Below are 20,346 nucleotides of genomic sequence, written 5' to 3' on the forward strand. Positions count from 1 at the left end.
TCGGCGACTGGCTTTGGAGGCCAGCTTGGAAATGTGGTTTTCCCAAGAAAGATCATGGCAGATAGTGAGACCCAAAAGCTTGAGCGACAGAACTTCTTGGAGAGGATTGTTGAGAAAGTAGATGGGAGAGTTGTCCAGTCGGTCCTTTCAGAGAGACATTGTAAGAGTGTGAGATTTGTCAGGATTGAAAGACATGTTCCACTTGTTTGACCAGTCTGTGATTTTGTCCAGGTCTGCAGAGAGTGAGGAGGCTGCAGACTGCCGATCTGAGGGATGAGGAATGGAGCGACAGAGAGTAGAGTCGTCAGCAAAGAGATAGAGAGGATTTTCAAGAGAGTCAGAGAGATCATTGATGAAGACCAGAAAAAGCACAGGGCCCAGAACACTACCTTGGGGAACTCCAGCCTGAACAGGAAGAGGAGATGAGAGAAACCCATTCAGGGCCACACGTTGACTACGACCAGAGAGGAAGTCCGCCAGCCATGCGTGAAGATTTCCATGGATACCAAAGGAGGAGAGTTTGGTGAGCAGAGCAGGGTGCCAGACCGTATCGAAGGCATGTGAAATGTCAAGGGAGACCGCTCTAATTTCCTGTTTGGCGTTGAGGACCTCCATCCATTGTTGAGAAAGCAGAAGCAGCTCTTTCATTCAGAAGCAGAAAGGGAAGCAGAAGGGAAAGCAGAAGCAAAAAAGGTTCAGAAGGAGGAACAGAAGGATAAGAGATTAATTAACAAGCCAGGTGGAGCGGCGAACTAAGGAATGTAGAGGTTGAAAGCGTTCAGAATAATTGGAATCTCCCGCGATGACGCTATCTCCGAGGGCCTTTCACTTAATCACCGCAGGCAGGTTGGTGGTCTTTCCGTCTTCTACCGACTCCTCTCCGGCCTTGCTCCCCCAGCTCTCTCTCTGGGCTCTGTCCCCCAAATATTCCTAAAGGTCGCACAAGATCTGCCTGCAACCCTCTTATGGTTAAACTGCCAAAATCAAGACTCTCTACTCACCTTCACTCCTTCATTCCCCTTTTCTCCCGCCTCTGGAACAAAGTCCCTCACTCTCTTCAATCCCACTCCTCCCTCCAGGTCTTTAAAACGGCTGTTCACCACCATCTCTTATCTTCCCCAATCCAAAACCTTGATCTTTTCTACCCCCGCTAATTTCACTCCAAATCCACTTTTTTGAGGTGACTTTTGTCTTCTTTCCTGGAAGTCCTTGGTGTCCTTGCGTTTTATACCTATCCTGCCTCCCCCCAGGCCCTCTCCCTCCCACACATCTCCCGATGTCCCTGCTCTCAAATGTTGTGTTTGTGTGCTTCCTGTTTGTGTGCTTCCCGATGTCCCTTCTCTCCCCATCTTGTCGACCGCTCCCCTTTTTATATACTTTGTTTGCTTGTTTGTTTGATAAATGTTAGCTCTTTCACGAGCCTCGACTCTGTATACAAAAAAAAAAGAAAAAGAAAAGGTGTATACAAGCACTTAGTATGGGAGGAGAGGCCTCCTTTTAATTTTCTTTATTAATTTTTTTTTTTTTGAAGGTTAGGTGAAAGCGGATTTGAGTAAAAGGAGAAAGGTTGAAAGATCGTGAAGGAGTATGGTGAAATTACTTCACGAACAGAATGGAGATAGAAAGGTGAAATCGGCTGGCAAAGATGGAGCTGGAGGAAAGAATGGGAGGGGCAAAACAACATGTGGTTGTGGAGGGGGATGGGGGGTTGTTTGAGAGGTGAGGAGGAAATTATTATGGTTTTTTTTGTTTGTATTTAAAGAAAGGGTAGAACGTTCGGAGGAAGTAAGGGGTGAAAATAAAAGGTAGTACAACGAAAGGACGTTTGTAGACACACAATGACTAACGAGGGAACTGGGTAGGCCTCAAAAAACACAGTACAAATATTCTGACAAATAAAAATTTTGTTGGACTTGGAAAAAGTTTGTTGTACTAATTAAGATGATAAGCACACACCCCAACATGCATAGTTGTATCATCCATTCATTATACCTGAAAGTAGAAAAGTGATCGAAGAAACCTTCCAACAGCTGAGCCAAAGACATGGTGTTTTTGGAAATAAACGATGGGACATTCCGAGAACACCGTGGGATCTTGCCGATCTCGAGCTGAGAATTTAATAGCTCCTGCAATGTACCAAGTATAAAATTTAGCTTTTTCATTCACAAATCAAAACAGCACATCAACATTCTCCCCCATCGATAGGAATAACTGCATATACACAATGGACATGCAGATAGACAATTCAAAAAGGGTCATTCGACCAAGGTTTGTACACCTGAAGTCTCCTAGCAAATTTTCTCACTGTAAGAGACAAACTTACTGGATGTTCTTTCTGCAGACATGGGACAACTGGATTTTGAAGGACTGACAAAGAAGAAGAAGAATAAAACATCATTAAATGAGAGAATATATATTAAAAATTGCACATGTGTGATATTAATGGCAAAAGCAGTCATAATATTGAGCACAAAACAGTGCAGCACCACCATGGAAAACAAATATTTTACCCTCCCCACCCCTCCCCCCACTCCAAGTCGGGGGCCGAATCTATCCCATTCTTCCATGCTGTCTGGATTCGTCAGGGCAGCGCGGTCACGGTCAGAGTGCCAATCGGTCCCCATGGACCGGCCCTTTCGGTTTCTGTCTCTCTCTCTGTCTCGGTCTCTGTCTATCTATCTATCTCCCTCACTAAACCTGTCATAACCCTGACTTCAAGGTGGGGGTACAACATCCTGAATGTAGGGGATTGCTGGGTCACTCCTGGGAGATCCATCAGTTGTCTCCGAGCTGGGGGCTTGTTTGAGAGAACTGTCCGGGGCTATACAACAACACAACTGACTAAAGGTGCATCTAGCTGGCTCTACCATACTCTGGATGTGGTAATACACCTGGATGTGTTATTGTGTTAGAGTTGGAAATAATTGTTTTTGTAGAAATGTGTAGCATAAAGTCGACTATTTTAGTTTTCCTGTTGTCTTGTATACTTTTTCCATCTGGTAACACGCCGTTTAAAACAGGTTACAATGTATTGTCACCTCAGCATATTAGATTTGGTAGAATTTGTTCTGTTTGTGGTTCGTTTGTGTTCATGGTAAGTAGATGCATCCCACTATGTTCGAGAGAGGTTATTGTGCCAATAGTTTAATTAGGGCATGTGAGATTGTAATCACTTGTGTAAGTTTGGTTGGTTTTTGTGTCAACAGGTTGATGGAGCATTGGAAGTTGTGTGAAAGATTTAAAATAAATAAATAAATAGAAAAATAAAATATATATATTTTAAAAAACAAAAAACTATATATATATATATATTGTTGTGGATCTCTGCGCCAGCCTTCTCCCCTTACCAAGGGGGGATTAGTCCCCTTGTCTTTGACTGGCCGACGGGACCCGGGACCTATGACGTCCTTCCGGACGCGGACAGCGCGAAATAGGGTCGTAGGACAAGAATCACTATTACCTAATTACTCGCGCTGCCCAGAAATGAGGAAATACGCCCCGCACGAATCACACGTGTTGAGACGCCGAGCGGTGCGTACACGCGATCCGTGCCGTTTAGTTGGTGAACCCGGTTCTAGCGATCTTACTCGTACCACGCTTAGCCAATGGAGAAATCACACAGGCGATCGAATTGGGAAGACAGGAATAACAGGATTTATTTGCACTATTTACAATGATTCTAGAAAAGAGGACACAGTGCAGCCATAAAAAGAGTCTTAACTTAATCCCCAGGACAAACAGGCCCGTCTCACACACAGACACACTCACACGGGGTTTGCAGCCGCAGGTCCCCGCAGCACACAAAACACGCCACGCACCGAGAGCTCGCGTCGGCTATACGTCGCCCTAAATGCTAACCCCCCAGTCTGGGTCGATGCCCGAGTCGCATTCTCACACCCACACGCGACCCGTTCCACTCTCGCACATCGAGGCGCTCCAACGCCTCCCATACACCCCAGACATTTTGTTACGGCACGCTCTCGTGCATTCTCTTTTCTTGCGCACTCAGGTGCACACCACTCAGGCACACTCACGCCGTTCGCACACTCCATTATCATCACACACCCTCGCGCACATCCTGGCGCTCTCATACCACTCGCGCACTCCGTTACACACTTGGCCATCACACACCCTCACGTACACTCTTTTGTTACATCCTCAGTAACAACCACGGGTGTGAACTCTCTTGGTACACACCCAATCAGCGCACACTTACCCACGGGTGTGCAATCTCCTGTTGCACACCCAATCACACACTCTGGTGTGCACTCCCGCACACACTCTACACCACGGTCCGGTGTGCATTCTCACACACCCTCTTCAGCCATCGCACACTCTGTGTCGCACTCTTCACACATACACTCCGTTGCGCATTCGCTCTCACTCTCGGTAACACACTCTCCCGTTACACTCTCGCGCTTCGGTGCCGTTCGCACACACGCGCCATTCACCTTCACACATCGCACCACGGACCTTCAACGAGCGCCCGGGTTGCGTCTCGATCCCAAGCGTGCCAAAAAGCTTTTGGCGCCAAACATTTTCGTGCCATACACGCTCCTACTCACCTTCGGGATTCTCTTCTCCTGCAACCGCACCTGCAAACTTTCATTGGGGTTAGGCAGCACGACATCACAATGCGAACACAGACTTTATGTGCATTCCATTTCTTTCTCCCCCGATTCATTTTCTAACTCTGCCGTCTCTTCGTTCCCAATTTCCACTATAATTTCTTTTTCTTTTTGCTCAACGACCGCCAGTGCCAATTAAATTTTCTCTTCTAATTCGGCGGCCGTCGGCTTTTCCACACCCCGAGTCGCGATTTCTACCCCGGTCAACTTAACTGCACTCTGCTCTACCCCGCTCTCCACGCGTTTCTCACATCGCGTTACCTCGTCGCGTACCAATGCGACTTTCCCGCTCGACCTGCGCTCAATGTCCACCCCCATTTTTTTTATTTGGCCACCTATTCTGTTTCCAAACCCCAAGAACCCACCTTTCATTTCTTTCATTTGGCCACCCATTTTTTTGGTCAACTCGCCCCTGCTACCCCTTACCTCGTCCCTTATTTCTTTCATTTCCCTACTTCTTTTTTCATTGTTGCACTTTGACTCCGCCATGTAATCGCTGAACCGTGCCATGAACTGCTGCAGGTCAAAGACCGTTGGTGCAGCGGACTAGGCTCTCGCCGCCATGTGAGAGGCGCCGCAATTTTCTTCCCCTGCTATCTCTACTGCTGTACCCTCATTAATGTCCTCCTCCATTTCTCCCAATTCTTCCCGGGGGTCCTGGGTTATTAACTCTTCTCCCTAATCTAACTCATTTACCCCCACCGGCATCCGACCGCTTTGGCTTGCCATGGCACGAATTAAATTTAGATGTTACAAAACTAAATATTTGGTCGCTCGTAATTTGGAGCCAATTCGTCCCAAAAAAAATTAGTAGGGTTCCAAATCCCACTCCCCGACACCAATTGTTGTGGATCTCTGCGCCGGCCTTCTCCCCTTACCAAGGGGGGATAAGTCCCCTTGTCTTTGACTGGCCGACGGGACCCGGGACCTATGACGTCCTTCCCGGACAGCGCGAAATAGGGTCGTAGGACTAGAATCACTATTACCTAATTACTCGCGCTGCCCAGAAACGAGGAAATAAGCCCCACACGAATCACGCATGTTGAGACGCCGAGCGGTGCGTACATGCAATCCGTGCCGTTTAGTTGGTGAACCCGGTTCTAGAGATCTTACTCGTACCACGCTTAGCCAATGGAGAAATCACACAGGCGATCAAATTGGGAAGAAAGGAATAACAGGATTTATTTACACTATTTACAATGATTCCAGAAAAGAGGACACAGTGCAGCCTTAAAAACAGTCTTAACGTAATCCCAAGGACAAACGGACCCGTCTCACACACAGACACACTCACACGGGGTTTGCAGCTGCAGGATGATGTTCACCGCGTCCAGGGATGGCTCTCGTGCAGCTCCCTCTGGCCTCCGGTTTGTCCCGGGCAGATGGTAACTAAAGGGGCAGGAGCTCTCAGCATGTCGTTTGGCGCACACGGGATAATACGGGGCGAATGGTAAGGTCTGGGCTCTGGCGGTTGGCTGTTATCACTGGCGGCTATTGCCGCGTTTACTCGCGTGGCTGAGTAGTCGATATTCGCCACCGGCGCGTCTGGCTGCCTTTCCTCCGGCGCGTACGTAATACTGAGATATAGTGCAATGCCTCCAAAGCGAGTGCTGCGAATTACGTTCTTCGCAGTCCTCTCATGTGCGCTCTCCCCTTGCGAGTTCTCTCGTGCCAATCAGTCCTCCTCGTTCTCCCTCGTGCTCTCTGCGCTCTCTCATAAGTCCTGCTCACCACTCTCTTCAAGTCCTTTTTGCAGAGACTTTTATAGGCACGCCCCGCGAACCTTCTAGCACTTACCAGACGCGCCTTACCACGCCCTGTCACGCCATGCCGTTGGAGCCCTGGTTGGCTGGTGGCCCTTACCGTCATCGCCTCTGACGCGCTGCCTTGACGCCGCCCCACCCCGACCCCGCGCTCCTCCCTCTTAGGCCTACCTCGTGTTACTCGACTAGTGAGCGAGCAAAGGGCAGGAAACGCTGCTGGCAGCCAAAGCGTAAAACTAAGAGGGTCAGCCAAATGGGGCGCGGGATCAATTATGCCCATGGAGGTGGACTTGGAGGGTGGCGTAAAAATGAAGGAACCTAAACTCATGTCTTTACACAGCGCAGATATCACCAGGGGAAATGGCCTATACTTACACATACTATGACATAACTAATACTCTAAGGTGGCCTATGTGTTGCTCATGGACTAACGAGGCGGCACTCCCCTTAGCGAGGGGGGGGTTAATCCCCTTGGCCTGTTAAGCTGGCCGTCTCTAGTCCTGGTACTTCTAACGCTCCTTTGCGGGGTGAAATTGGTCAGGGTTATTGGTCAAGGTGTTCTCCCGAATGCCTTTACCAATCCCTCCGCAAAGCAGGGAGACAAGTACCGCTCGAACGACAGACAAGATGGTATTTTCCGAGCGGTTTAGCAATCCGCAATTCGAGCCGTTAGCAATTGACTAACCCGATTCTGCGCGTTGGCCAAATCGTGCCACAGGTACTCAATCGAAAGAATGGACTAAAGCGATCGGGGGAGAATGAAACCAAAAGGGGTAAGAAATAACAGACATTTATTAATTGTGTACACCAAAACCAAAGAAGAAGAAACGAAAGTAATATACAGGACGAAGAAGAAGAAGATACACAGGTCAGCCTTAAACAGTCTTATATTATACCCCAGGACAAACAGACTCACACGACAGGGAATGGCAGGCAGGAATGACTGGAAGGAATGAGAAGGCCCAGGCAGACAGTAGGCGTCGAGGTCCGGCTCCAGGAGTCGACTCGCGTCGTGGCGGGAAAACCCTGGCAGGCAGCGAGCGCGTATCGTTGACCGCGAGCGGACGTTGCATAGAGCGGTGGGACTGGGATGCTCCGTATGTAATAAATGGCTCGTGCCAACGCTCTCTCTCTTGAACAAGATGGGGGAGATGCCAGTTCGTAGCGCACTCCTGCTCCTTCTCTTCTCATCTGGCCCTTCTCACTCGTCTTCCTCAAGCAGTCCCTCGCAGCCGCTTTTATTGCCTGTGTCGGAATCAAGCCGCCAGCTCTGATGACACGCCTACCGGTTGGCTCACCTCGGCGCTGGTTGGTTGGTAAGGGCTCGCTGACTCCACCTTTGCTGACGAGTCGACGTGCCACACCTTGTTCTGGTGGCTCCGCCCCCTTCTTCCTCGGCTTGACCGCATGGCTTATGCCGGCGTGGTGCCAGCAAGAGCAGCCCAATGTAACGGCGGCGAACGCGGCTGGTAAGCGAGGTACCACAATTTGGAGAGAGCAAAATGGACGGAATGGGTCCTATCTTATTTGATTAATGCAACGCAGATTCAACTATTGGGAACAGATCCTTAACTGAAACACATAATAATGAAATAACTACGGAGAGGTCCTATGGTTCGCTACGTGTTGTACATGGACTAACTCGGGTGCGATCTTTAACAAGCCAATTGATGGGGATATTTACAGGGGAACATTTATAAGGGAAACATTTACTAAACTTTACTAGTGAAGGTTCTAAAAACCATAACAATATATTTCTTTTTAATTAATTGATCAATTACTCAGCAGGAAGTGTGCCATCAGTGTTTACCGAAAAGGGAACTTCATAATAAATAGAGGGCCTGTGCATTGATTTGTGTGCTGGTGGATTCCTGTGTACATTCTGTGATGGGAAGGTAACGATCTAAAGTGTATTGAGCCACCCCCGGGCTCAATATATTGAGCCCCTCTCGTTGACTGTATTTTAGTTGTCGGGTATATACTTTTATAGGTTAAAATGAGCAGCTCTTTTACGAGATCTCTTGTTTTCTGGTGTTTTTAGATGGGGTTTTGTTTCAACCTAGAGAAAGATGAACCGATTTGAAGATTTTCAAATCCAGTGAGCAAAACTTTGAGCTCCTCCTATAAGTCAATATATGGGAAAAAAATGTACTGAATGTAAAAAATTGAAACAAAAGGCTTTTTTGATGGTTTTTGGTTTGTTGGTTCATTCTGATAAAATAAAATAAAAACCACCTTTAGAGGCCATTTTTCCCCGCAAAGCGGGGGTTGGCCTTTTTCGGGCACCGTGGTTGTTGTTGTTTGTTGGTCCCCTTTTTGAAGCAATGTTTTCCGGCCGGATGCCCTTCCTGCCGCCAACCCTGTTTGTCGCCTTTTACGACAAACAGGGAATTACCAGTGAACTGGTACTCAATTAGCCGACCTCGGAAGGATGACAGGCTGAGTCAACCCCCCTGGCGTTAATTCAGCGATCGACCGGGATTCGAACCCAGGATCCTAGAATCCTAAGCTGGCACCCTAGCCGCTAAGCCAACACCAGGATTTGGTTCATTCTGATGAACAAAAAAAAAAGTCTATATAAATCCGACCCCTGGAAAGTTGTCATTTCCAAGATGGCATCCAATATGGCCAGCAATCCCCTAAAATGGCTATGTCATTTACTATTTACACTCGGGTGATGATTTTTGGTGTCTAAACCCAGATTTTAGGGGTCAAAGAATCCCGTAAAACCAGTTAAAGTACACTTGAGTAATCAGATATCGATTCCGTACATTGTGAATCGTGCCCGTTCACAATAATGTCTCAACTTCAACTATTTGTCTGGTATAAAATATGTGCAGTGCTTATAGAAAAGTCAACACCCCCTTTCAAAATTTTCACCTCTTGTTGCCTTATAACCTGCAATTGCACTGCATTAAATCAGACTTTTTCCACCTATATTTACACATCATAACCCACAACTTCAAAGTGAAAAAACAAATTCTATAAATTTCAGAAAATTAATTAAAAATACAAAACTAGAATATCTTGGTTGGATAAGTGTCCATCCACCTCCCCCCCCCCCCCCCCCACCCCCACCCCCTTGGTGGAAGCACCTTTGACAGCAATTACAGCTGTGAGTCTGTTGGGATAGGTCTCTACCAACTTTGCACACCTTGATTGGGCAATATATGCCCATTCTTCTGGACAAAACTGTTCAAGCTCAGTCACGTTACGTGGGGAGCAATCTTCAAGACAGCAATCTTTAAGTCATGCCACAGATTTTTGATTGTATTTAGGTCGGGACTCTGACTGGGCCACTTAAGGACATTTATATTTTTGTTCCTTAGCCACTCCAGTGTAGCTTTGGCTGTGTGCTTCGGGTCGTTGTGAAAATGCTGAAAGGTGAACTTCCATCCCAATTTCAGCTTTCTTGCAGAGGGCAGCAGGTTTTGTTCTTGGATTTTTCTGTATTTTGTTCCAGCCATTTTCCCTTGTATCCTGGCAAGTGCCCCAGTCCCTGCTGATGAGAAACATCCCCATAACATGATGTTGCCACCACCATGCTTCACAGAATGGATGGTGTTCTTTGGGTGATGTGCTGTGTTGGGTTTGCGCCAAACGTAACATTTTGCATTTAGGCCAAAAAGTTCCATCTTGGTTTCGTCAGACCACAAAACGTTTTGCCACATGACTTCAGAATCTCCGGAGTGGTTTTCTGCATATCTCAAATGGGACTCAAAGTGGGCTTTTTTGAGTAAAGGCCTGCAGCTCTTTCAAAGTTGCTGTTGGCATCTGGATGGCGTCTCTGATAAGTCTCCTCCTTGCTTGGTCATCTAGTTTGGAGGGACGGCCTGATCTTGGCAGGGTCTTTGTGGTACCATATGCCTTCCACTTCTTAATGATCGTCTTGACTGTGCTCCAAGGGATATTCAATGTGTTTAAAATATTTTTATACCCATCCCCTGATCTGTGCCTTTCCACAACTTTATCCCGGAGGTCTTTTGAAAGCTCCTTAGTGCTCATGGTTGAGTCTTTGCCATGAAATTGTCTTGCTTCCCTCTCTACCCCTCTTGTCTCTCGCTCCCTTTAGTATTTGTTCTATGTGCTTGCTTTATGCAAGCCTCGACCAAATATACAAAAAAAAGAATTTGGCATAAAAATCTGATTCCATCAAGAACACGATTCCCACCACTGATCAATACGTTCTATATAGAGGCTCTCTGATCCATCGTGTGCCTTGGAAAAGTGGAAACACTTATGGGGCCATTGCATAATCATACACGGATTTCAGGGTTTGGCATTATGGGAAGGCTAGTGTTGTTTTTGATGGTTATGATGGAGCACCACTCATAAAGGACATACTCACCTAAGGAGAGGCGATAATGTGCACCCAGTCATCAAAGTCACATCCGATTCTGAATTCACGGGAAAAAAAGATGAGTTTCTTTCCTGGGGTGAGGTATGGATTCCTCCCAGGACTCAAAGTATCCACCTCCGCTTCGGTTAGGGATCACGATTCATGGACCAAAGCTGTTCAACATTTGTTGTTCTCAGAATGTTGCTCCAAGGACTCTTTTCAGGAGTGTCACCAAACCACGGACCACCTCCAATTGTAGTTCGTTTGTGGTAATATTCCCAGAGATGGTTTTTTTTAAATCTCAGTGAGGTTCTTCTTTATCATTCCTGTTGCTCCAATTATCACTGGTACAATTTCGATGCTCTTTAGCTTCCAAGATCTTGATGTAATTTTTGAGGTCCTGGTATTTGGTCCTTATCTCGATTTCTGCGTTGTTTAGATCAAAATCGCTAGGTACTGATATCTTAATAAGCTAATGTCTTTTCCTTTTTGTTCCAGAGTACAATGTCCGGACTCCCAGAAATCCGAATCCTATTCAGGTTCCTCCTGATGACTCCATCTTTGTGTATTTTCTATTTGGGTTCCTCCAATACTCCAGAGCTGTATTTGGTCAGTTTATTTGATCTTGCACCCTTCAGTGGACATTAAAGAACTTGCACACTTCCAAAGGAGGTTAGCACAAGGTAACCCAAGCACCCGGTCCAAATGTAAACTTGTTTGAGTAGTGGTTAGTTGCACCTACTTGCTATTTCACAAAATACAAAGCATTCCAGAGTCAAAGATTTGAAGTAAAACAGTAAATCGTTTCACTTACCCTGAAGGTAATATATTGCCATGAGGACCAGACTGTAACTGCTCAATGTGCCTTGGCTGGCATTGTTGATGTCACGTCGAGTGGCCCATTTCTTGACCACCATCACAAATGGCTTTACACGAGGGTCCGCTAGAAGACGAGAGGATTTTCACGATTATCCCCAATTTTTGAATCAACAATGTGGAGTATGAAATCGAGGAAGTGGAAGGTATACTTCATAAAAATAAAAAATAAACTGGTTTTAATTAATGTGACAAATTCAAAACATTTATCAAAGACAAAAAAGAAAACAGTCAGTTGCCAATATAGCACCGACAAACAAAGCAATAAAAATGAGAACAGCCTTCCTGGCCGCTCATCAATATTGACAGACATGGCTTAGGGGTCAATCGGGAGTAAATGAAAATAGTTATTTCCTCAGTAAATGTTTAACATAAGAATGGTGGATTTGTGAGAATGCCAGGCATGCCAAGATTTATATAAAAAAGCACTTCGTCATTCCCTCCATTTAGGCGGTGTGAAGCCCAACCTACCCTCCCACTGTGCGTATCTTTGCTCCGCCCCTCTGTAATCTGTCCAATCTTTGTTTTTCCTTTGGCACAGCTCAACCAACCCGCATGGGTGAGGGGTGGACCCAGAGGTGATAAAAGCCGAAGCATGGACATTTTAGCTCTCTGCCGGGACACCTTGAACGCGATAACCTCTCCCACTCCCCGCGGTGACTGGCTCTCTGGCAGCGATGTCTTCCCACTTCCATCAGTCCCCCATCACCCTGGGATGCAAGGATGTGTGTGTTTGCCAGTCGCACGGAGACATCACAGGGGATTCGTGGAGCCGAGACACGAACCCAGTCCCCATCCATGTGGGATGCCAGCAAGAGCATGGCAGTGCCTGGGGCGAGAGCACCGGAACCACGCGTGCAGGATCAAGGCCTGCAAGTCACCATTCGCTCTCTCTCTCTCTCAGGCTATTTTTCTTGTGTAAGAAAACTGTGTTTTATACCCACCGTGTGCTCTCAGAGTATGGGAGGATAATGTGCTAATGGGGAAGATTGAAATCAACAACCCGCTTGACTGGAAGAAAATCAGGCCATACTTAGAAGTGCATAAAAGTAATAGTCATCATTGGTCTGCTCGGCCAATTCTGACAGCTTGCTACTGCATGTGGGGAGATTCTCAGACTCCGCTTCACGTCCAGATTAACCGGCAGGCGTGGAACTTATCGACCCGTTCCTGACTGGCGGGTACGCGCCGGTCTTCAAGACCCCCACACCCATAACAACATGATGCCAATTCAGATAGGAATGAATGTGAGGCATGTTAGAAAGTTAACAAATTTTTTTTTAAATCCGGATATCAGTAAAACAGTGAAGTTATGATGATGATCCTAACCTATCCAGGGCATCAGCGCTGCCAAAGGAGTCTCATAGCAAGGAATACACCAAGTCGTATGCCATTGCCTTCTCAGCAAGTATTCAGGGGTGTGGGCAAGGAAGGCTGGCATTTGGAATTTGTTCAGGGTGCAGACGATAACTTGCTTATATTTTGCCCAAAGGCATCGTTGGATTTTTAACCCGCAGAATGGTCCCCTTCTGAACACCTATAACTTTATGATGCAATGCACTTCCGAGAAAGTAGCACAAATCTGACAGTTCATAGTCAAGTCGTGAATTGAACCGACATCAGAAAACTCAAAGGTGGGTTGTACCTCTGCATTTCATTAGACAGGACAAGCAACGAAGTATGCACTTAAAATAAATACATATCTATACCAATACAGAAAAGTGAAGGGAAGCAACTCAGTGCCTCATCATGTTGTTTTCTGAATATTATATATTCAGGTCTTACATACATTGTTACCTCCACCACCGAAGGTGGATGGAGGTTATGTTTTCAACCCTGTCTGTGTGTTTCCTACTCGCAAAATCGAAGATTTTTCAACATATTGGTCAGTCAACTATGTTATTCTGTCTTTTTGTTTGTCACTCGCCTACAGGTCACAATTCTAAACCGATAATCATGAAACTTTACCAAGTTGTAGAGGGAGTCACAACTGAGAAGCCTATTGGTTTTGAGGTCTAATTTCTAAAATTGTCATTTTTCATCCGATTGACTTAAAAGTTGAACAGCATTTGCATATTAAGTCACTGAATTGGGAAACCAACTATTTTTGAGATCAACAGGTCAAAGGTCAACCTTGTAAAATTGTCAAAATCATCAATTTTCTTCTGAAACATCATCAATCATCATCCTATTAACTTGACAATTGAACAGCAATTACACGACGTCTTTCTTGTTTGCTGGTTTGTGAACAGGACATCTCAAAAACATGTGGACCGATTCAGACGAAATTTCATGGAGAGGTTGGGAGTATGACAAGGACGAATTGATTCGATTTTGGTGAACATCCGAATATGGATCTAGTTACGAGAATTTTTCAAGCGATTATTCGCCATCGAGAGATAGGGCCAAAATGATATCTAGCAAGAGATCTTATAACGTTGTGGATGGATTCGGATGAAACATGGTGGACCGGTTGGGTGTGCAACAAGAACGAATCGATTAGATTTTGATGAAGATCTGAATGAGGACCTGGATACGAGAACTTAAAAGTGATTCTTCACCAATGTGAGATGGGGTAAAAAACGATAGAGCACAATATTTCAAACAAAAAGTTATGAACAGATTATGACCAACCCAGAAGAATTGTTTGGGTGACGAAAACAAGTCGATTAGATTTTGGTTCAAGTCCGAATCCAGATCTGGCCCATCAGTGGGATACAAAACGTGAACTGTTCATCCTGGCGGGGGGTATGCGCTCAACCGAGTGCTGTTGTAGTTTGTAAATGGTATTAAAAAAAAACATGTGTGACTGAGCAAACTTCAAATAACACCTTCTGCCAAATGCTACAAATCATTGTGCAATTGCAACACTTTTTTTTCCAAATAACTAACATACCATATTGTGCAACATGGAGTCCTTCCTCCACTCCACACTGTTACCAAGTGCAGGACAATTCAACAAGCAAGGAAGAAGACATGCAGCTTACCCCGAGAGTATGCCTGCAGCAGGAAGGTATTCCGTATTCCAACAATGTTGTTGACATTCAAGTCAAACTCCACCTGGCTTCAACACAAATAGCATATAAATTAATTTAATCTAAATAGACAGACACTTACTCACTCTCTCACAACCTTCTGAGCTTTCTCTTCCCTCCTTTTAACATTCTCCCCACCTCGTTTTGCAAATTTTATCCTGAGCTGGCATACATATACATAATACGTAGGTGGCCTAAGCCACAATTGATAAATCTAAGTTAGCAACTAGCAGTGTACTATCCTGTTGCCCACTTCTATCAAATTATATATGTAGTTATAACGGCAACCAAGCGCTTATCTGCCATGAGGATTTTCCTTATGATAGTATCGGAGGCTCGCAGGATGTAGTACACAGAAACAAACAAAGGTGTAGTAGTCTTCATACAGAAGCCTTTGGCTGTTTATTCCCAAGAAGCTCCGAAAAGCTCCTAAAGGCTTGGTGAAAGGCTCTCAAAGGCTCCCAACGGCTCAGAAAAGGCCCCCCAAAGGCTACGTGAAACACTAATCCTCTAACGAATAGTGCTTGTACGCAGATCGGGACGCAGAATGGGCCTCGTCACACAGATAACCTTGTGGCTCGGTATGAACCTCACAATGCAGTAATAGCTTTACAACACGATTTAAGATTCGCAGTGCTGTAAGCTTCAGAGATTCGTAGAGTGCTGCAAGCTTCGCAGGGAGCCACAGGCTTGTCACCGAGCAAGTGCCAGCGAAAAAAGAGAGAACAAGCCACCAACATCTGCCCAGATAGCTCTGCCTAGAGGCTAAAGGGATTTAATCATTTAACCTACCAACGTTACCAGCAGCAATAACGAAGATGAGTTTCCAACTGTTTTAATAAATATGGGAACATGCTGGGGTGGTGACAAAAGATGACAGTTTCATGGCTAGCATTTACAACTTTATGCAGGTTGTTACATGATTTATACTGTTGTGGAAAAACTTGAACCTCAAGTTAGACCAATCATAAGATTGAATAATTCATTTAACTTTTAATTCACATTTGCAAACAGAGCCAATCACAAACAGAAATTCCCCTTTTAACGTGACACGGAGACACACTTCTCACACATGAACGCACTTCTAAATCCAGCTCTCAGAGCTCTGAATATATACACATCTCAAAGCGAGTGGGAGGGAATTGATGTTTAACAGCTGTGAGATCTTGGCCATGGCGAACATTCTTTCGGAGATGCTGGAAAAACACATTTTGACAACCCAGGAAGATTAATGTGCTATTAAAGCAGTGGGAACCCGACATTCGGTCATTTCAAAGCACAGAGAGAAACCCCTGGGTAGGTGAGTTCATGATTTCAAATTGCCAGAATCTACAATTGTGGATTCTTTCCTACAAGACCGTGCCAATAAACAATATTGCTTTCAGTGTATGCGTTTGTCTTGGCCATATAGTTTAACATAGGGATTATGAATAACATTAAAACCCATCCATCCAGAGTATTAACAGTCCCTGGCTGCTTGAAACCGAGCTTGTCGGAATGTGGAATGTGTAGGGTCGTTGGGAAGGTCACACATTCCCTGAGGTAATATATAAGTGCCCAGAAAGGACTTCGCACGATGGAGGATGCCCAGACAGCGACTGGCTTTGGAGGCCAGCTTGGAAATGTGGTTTTCCCAGGAAAGATCATGGCAGATAGTGAGACCCAAAAGCTTGAGTGACAGATTCAAGAGGATTGTTCAGAAAGTAGATGGGAGAGTTGTCCAGACAATGTTTTTGGAGAGACAAAATGAGTGTGAGATTTGTCAGGATTGAAAGACATGTTCCACTTGTTTGACCAGTTTGTGATGTTATCCAGGTCTGCAGAGAGTGAAGAGGCTGCTGCCTCCCAATCTGAGGGTTGAGATATGGAGCGGCAGAGAGTGGAGACATCAGCAAAGAGATAGAGAGGATTTTCCAGAGAGTCGGAGAGATCATTAATGAAGACCAGAAAAAGCACAGGGCCCAGAACACTGTCTTTACCTGTTGTGTGATGTGTTTTCATGGCTTTTGTGGCCACGAAATTTTGCTGGACTATAAATGACAGCTTCGCGTGGGATATCCCACCAGATGTGTAAACAAGTAAACTCCGCGAATTATAGAATGCAAACGCTTCATTAAATCGATTACAGTTTGCAATTTACGGTAAAGCATCATCAGAGATGTTACACAATGAAAACACTTCGGGGGACGTTCCATCAGCTACGAAAACAAGTCAACACAATGAATTATAGAATGCAAATGCTTCATTAAATCTATTATTGAAATTAGCAGATAGGCTCAATACCCACAATGCTCACAATCCTACATATAGTACAGACTGTTCCCGATTTCGATCATTGTTCTCATCCCTTGGTTTGACCTGGGTTTTTGACTTGCTCTGCTCATCGTTCAATAATGGCTCCCAAGGGCAAGAGCAGTGCCGGAGATGCATTGACTACCAAGAGGCAGAAGAAAGTCATGAGCCTTAGCAAGAAAGTGGAGCTGCTCGACTGGCTTTCGAGAGGAGAGAGTATGGTCTCTGTGGGCAGGCATTATGGCATCAACGAATCCACCATTCACTACATACGGAAGAACGAGAAGGCGATTCGTGACAGTATTTCAGCGAGCGCTGTATCGAGTACGAAGGTGGTCACCCATGTCCGGGATGTCCACATAGAAAGGATGGAGAAGGCTCTCAGCATATGGATTGAGGACAACGTGCAGAAAAGTATGCCTTTGAGCGAACCTCTCATCTTATTATAATTCAACAAATGTCCGCCCGTCTGTCTGTCTGTCTGTCTGTCTGTTCGAAGGTACCGTAAAAACTGCTGAACCGATCGCAAAGATATTTTGGGTGGATAATCCTGGGATCTCCCGGAGTAAAATAGGCTATTTAGTTTTCCCAATTTCAGCTTTAGTCTCCAGCATTCTCAGGTTTGGACTCCCGCACAACATTCGCGTTCGCATAACGTTCATTGTGACGATGTTTTCATTGTGACGATGTTGTGATGGTGTGAACGTAATTTCGTAATGTTTTTCGTTTTGTAATCCTTTAATGAACGTTTAATGTTTAATGAACGTTTAATGAGCATAAGAATGAGCGTCATTAGCAAGAGATCTTGCTCTTGCTTTGACCTGGGTTTTTGTTGTGGAAAGACAACACTTCGGGGGTGCTGTCTCCTCGGGTCGGAAAAACTTCCGACCTCGGAAGGATGACAGGCTGGCGTAAGAATGAGCGCCATGAAATATAAATCGTTGAAGTGACGATGTTTTCATTGTGAAAACGTGCGGATCCGGACGCATTGGGAAAACGTGCATCCTATAGAAACGTGCGGAACCGAAGTAACACGGCAGCGTGTGCAAAGTGACTGAGAAACAGGTGTAGCGGCCGCTTCCATGTTAGATTCGGCGTGCACTCTTCACACATAAACGTGCGACTGAGAAACAGGTGTAGCGGCCGCTTCCGTGTTAGATTCAGCGTGCACTCTTCACACATAAACGTGCGACTGAGAAAGACGTGTAGCGGCCGCTTCCGGGTTAGATTCGGCGCGCACTCTTCACACATAAACGTGCGACTGAGAAAGACGTGTATCGGCCGCTTCCGTTTTGCAGAATTCAATCTTTTTTCAAAATGGGCGCCATGTACTGTTTAGATTTTGATGATTTGCATGTGATATGATTCAACGGATGTTTATATGAATCGTTTAAAATAAAAAAAGCCTTCAATTTCTGATATTTTGCCTTTTCATTTGGGTTTCCCAATTGAAGCCCCGCACATAGGGCGGGTACCGTTGCTAGTTCGTGAAATGGCCAAACGAATTTATGATCATCGGTCTGGCACAGGTGGTGCCAGCACGAGTGATGCGCCGAGCAATGATGGTACAAGCAGCGCGACTTCATTCACTGCAAACAGGGGATGGTTCCACCGTTTCAAGGAGCAGTACTGTCTCAAATATGTGAAGCTCTCAGGGGAGCGTGCCTGCATGGACTACGAGGCGGCAAAAGCGTTCCCTGCTTAACTCGCGAGGCTTATCTAAGAGAAGGGATACCTCCCAGGTGTTCAACCCTGACGAGACTGGCCTCTTCTGGAAAAAGATGCCCACGAGAACTTTCATCTCGAAGCGCGAGGAGACAGCATCGGGATTCAAGGCTGCCAAGGACCGGGTATCTCTTCTCCTCTGTGCCAATGCAAAAGGGGACCTCATGCTGAAACCCATGATGTTGTACCATTCCCTGAAGCCACATGCTCTCAAGGGCAAGAAGAAGAAAACTCTGCCCGTGTTTTGGAGGGCCAACAGGAAAGCCTGGGTGATGGCAGCAACCATCCTGGACTGGTTCCATAACTGTTTCGTCCCTCAGGTGGAGAGGTATATGGTGGACAAAAACCTTGAGTTCAAGGTTCTCTTGCTCCTGCACAACGCTCCTGGCCACCCCGCGAACCTGGACATGGTTCACCCGAATGTCGAGGTGATCTTCCTGCCGCCCAACACCACCTCCCTCATCCAGCAACTCGACCAAGGTGCGATTTCAACGTTCAAAACGTATTACACCAGTCGCACCTTTCGCCGCATTTGGGATGCAATGGAGGGTACACCGTCGGGCAGTCATGGAAGGATTTCAACATTGCCAACTGCATCGGCGCCATCAATGAGTCACTGGATGAGGTGAGAGCCTCCACCATCAACGCGTGCTGGCACAACCTGTGGCCACAGGCAGTCAGAAACTTTACTGGCTTTCCCGATAACACTGAGGAGGGGGGCATGTGATTGTCGGGTTGGCACGGCAGTTGGAAGAGGAAAGATTTATTTCACTCTGTTCCCGACACCAGCACCAGCACCCTGCTCTCCTGCAGCCCACTCGGTATACTCACCAACACCCTCAACTGCTGCCTCTCCCTCAGTGCACGACATTGCAGGACTATCATTTGGGTCATCCTCAGAGTTCGAGGATTTCATGGGATTTTAATTCATCACCATCATTACCATCAGCATCATTTGAAAGTTGCATGTGTTTATAAAATAAAAAATTTAAATGCTTAATTTTTTTCTTTTACTTTCACGGTGCAGTATGGTTAAGCACTTTAAATAAACTGTAAGCGCATTCCTTCAATAAATTGGTACTTGGTGTTGTCGTTTATTTTTATTTTCTAAGCATTTTTTGTGAAACTGTAATCATGTGCGTTTGCGGCCGAAAACATTTTAAACTTTAAATTTTTTCCTCTATGAATTTTCCTCTATGAACTGAATAAATGATGGTTATCTCGCACCAAGAGCCTTTCGGCACCATTAATATTGGAATGGCAGTGATTCTTTTAATTTTATTTAATCGCTGGTTTACAAAGCTGCAGAATAAATTATAAAATAAACATCCACAGGTTGCAGTGGAAAGTGATTTACGAGATTAATAGGGGAGGTATGATGGGGGCGAGGGGGAAGTTTAATCGCTCCTGCACATTTATTTAGTCTGCTTCAACGCAGCAGGAGACTTCATAGCATAAACCACCTTTAGAAGAAAAGAAAAAAACACCTTTAGAGGCCATTTTTCCCCGCAAAGCGGGGATTGGCCTTTTTCGGGCACCGTGGTTGTTGTTGTTTTTGTTGGTCCCCTTTTTGAAGCAATGTTTTACGGCCGGATGCCCTTCCTGCCGCCAACCCTGTTTGTCGCCTTTTACGACAAACAGGGAATTACCAGTGAACTGGTACTCAATTAGCCGACCTCGGAAGGATG

The 20,346-nt window shown here is 45.7% G+C and overlaps 1 protein-coding gene across 3 annotated transcripts in view; it reads right to left on the bottom strand.

Annotated features, from left to right (window-relative positions):
- Positions 1–20,346, bottom strand: part of TENT2 (terminal nucleotidyltransferase 2) — a 128,248-nt gene that overhangs the window by 3,361 nt on the left and 104,541 nt on the right. For 2 of the 3 annotated variants that reach the window (XM_068122547.2, XM_068122546.2), the window contains exons 9-12: positions 14,594–14,670; positions 11,545–11,673; positions 2,324–2,367; positions 1,993–2,126 (exon numbers count right to left, since the gene is read on the bottom strand). In XM_068122547.2, the coding sequence (XP_067978648.1) occupies positions 1,993–2,126; positions 2,324–2,367; positions 11,545–11,673; positions 14,594–14,670 (384 nt within the window). Of the gene's footprint in view, positions 1–1,992; positions 2,127–2,323; positions 2,368–11,544; positions 11,674–12,083; positions 12,436–14,593; positions 14,671–20,346 lie in introns of those variants that run through there. The other variant, XM_068122549.2, reaches the window with a different exon arrangement.

This window comes from Myxine glutinosa, chromosome 7 (assembly GCF_964187855.1).
Source record: "Myxine glutinosa chromosome 7, kmMyxGlut1.1, whole genome shotgun sequence".
Classification (NCBI taxonomy): domain Eukaryota; kingdom Metazoa; phylum Chordata; class Myxini; order Myxiniformes; family Myxinidae; genus Myxine; species Myxine glutinosa.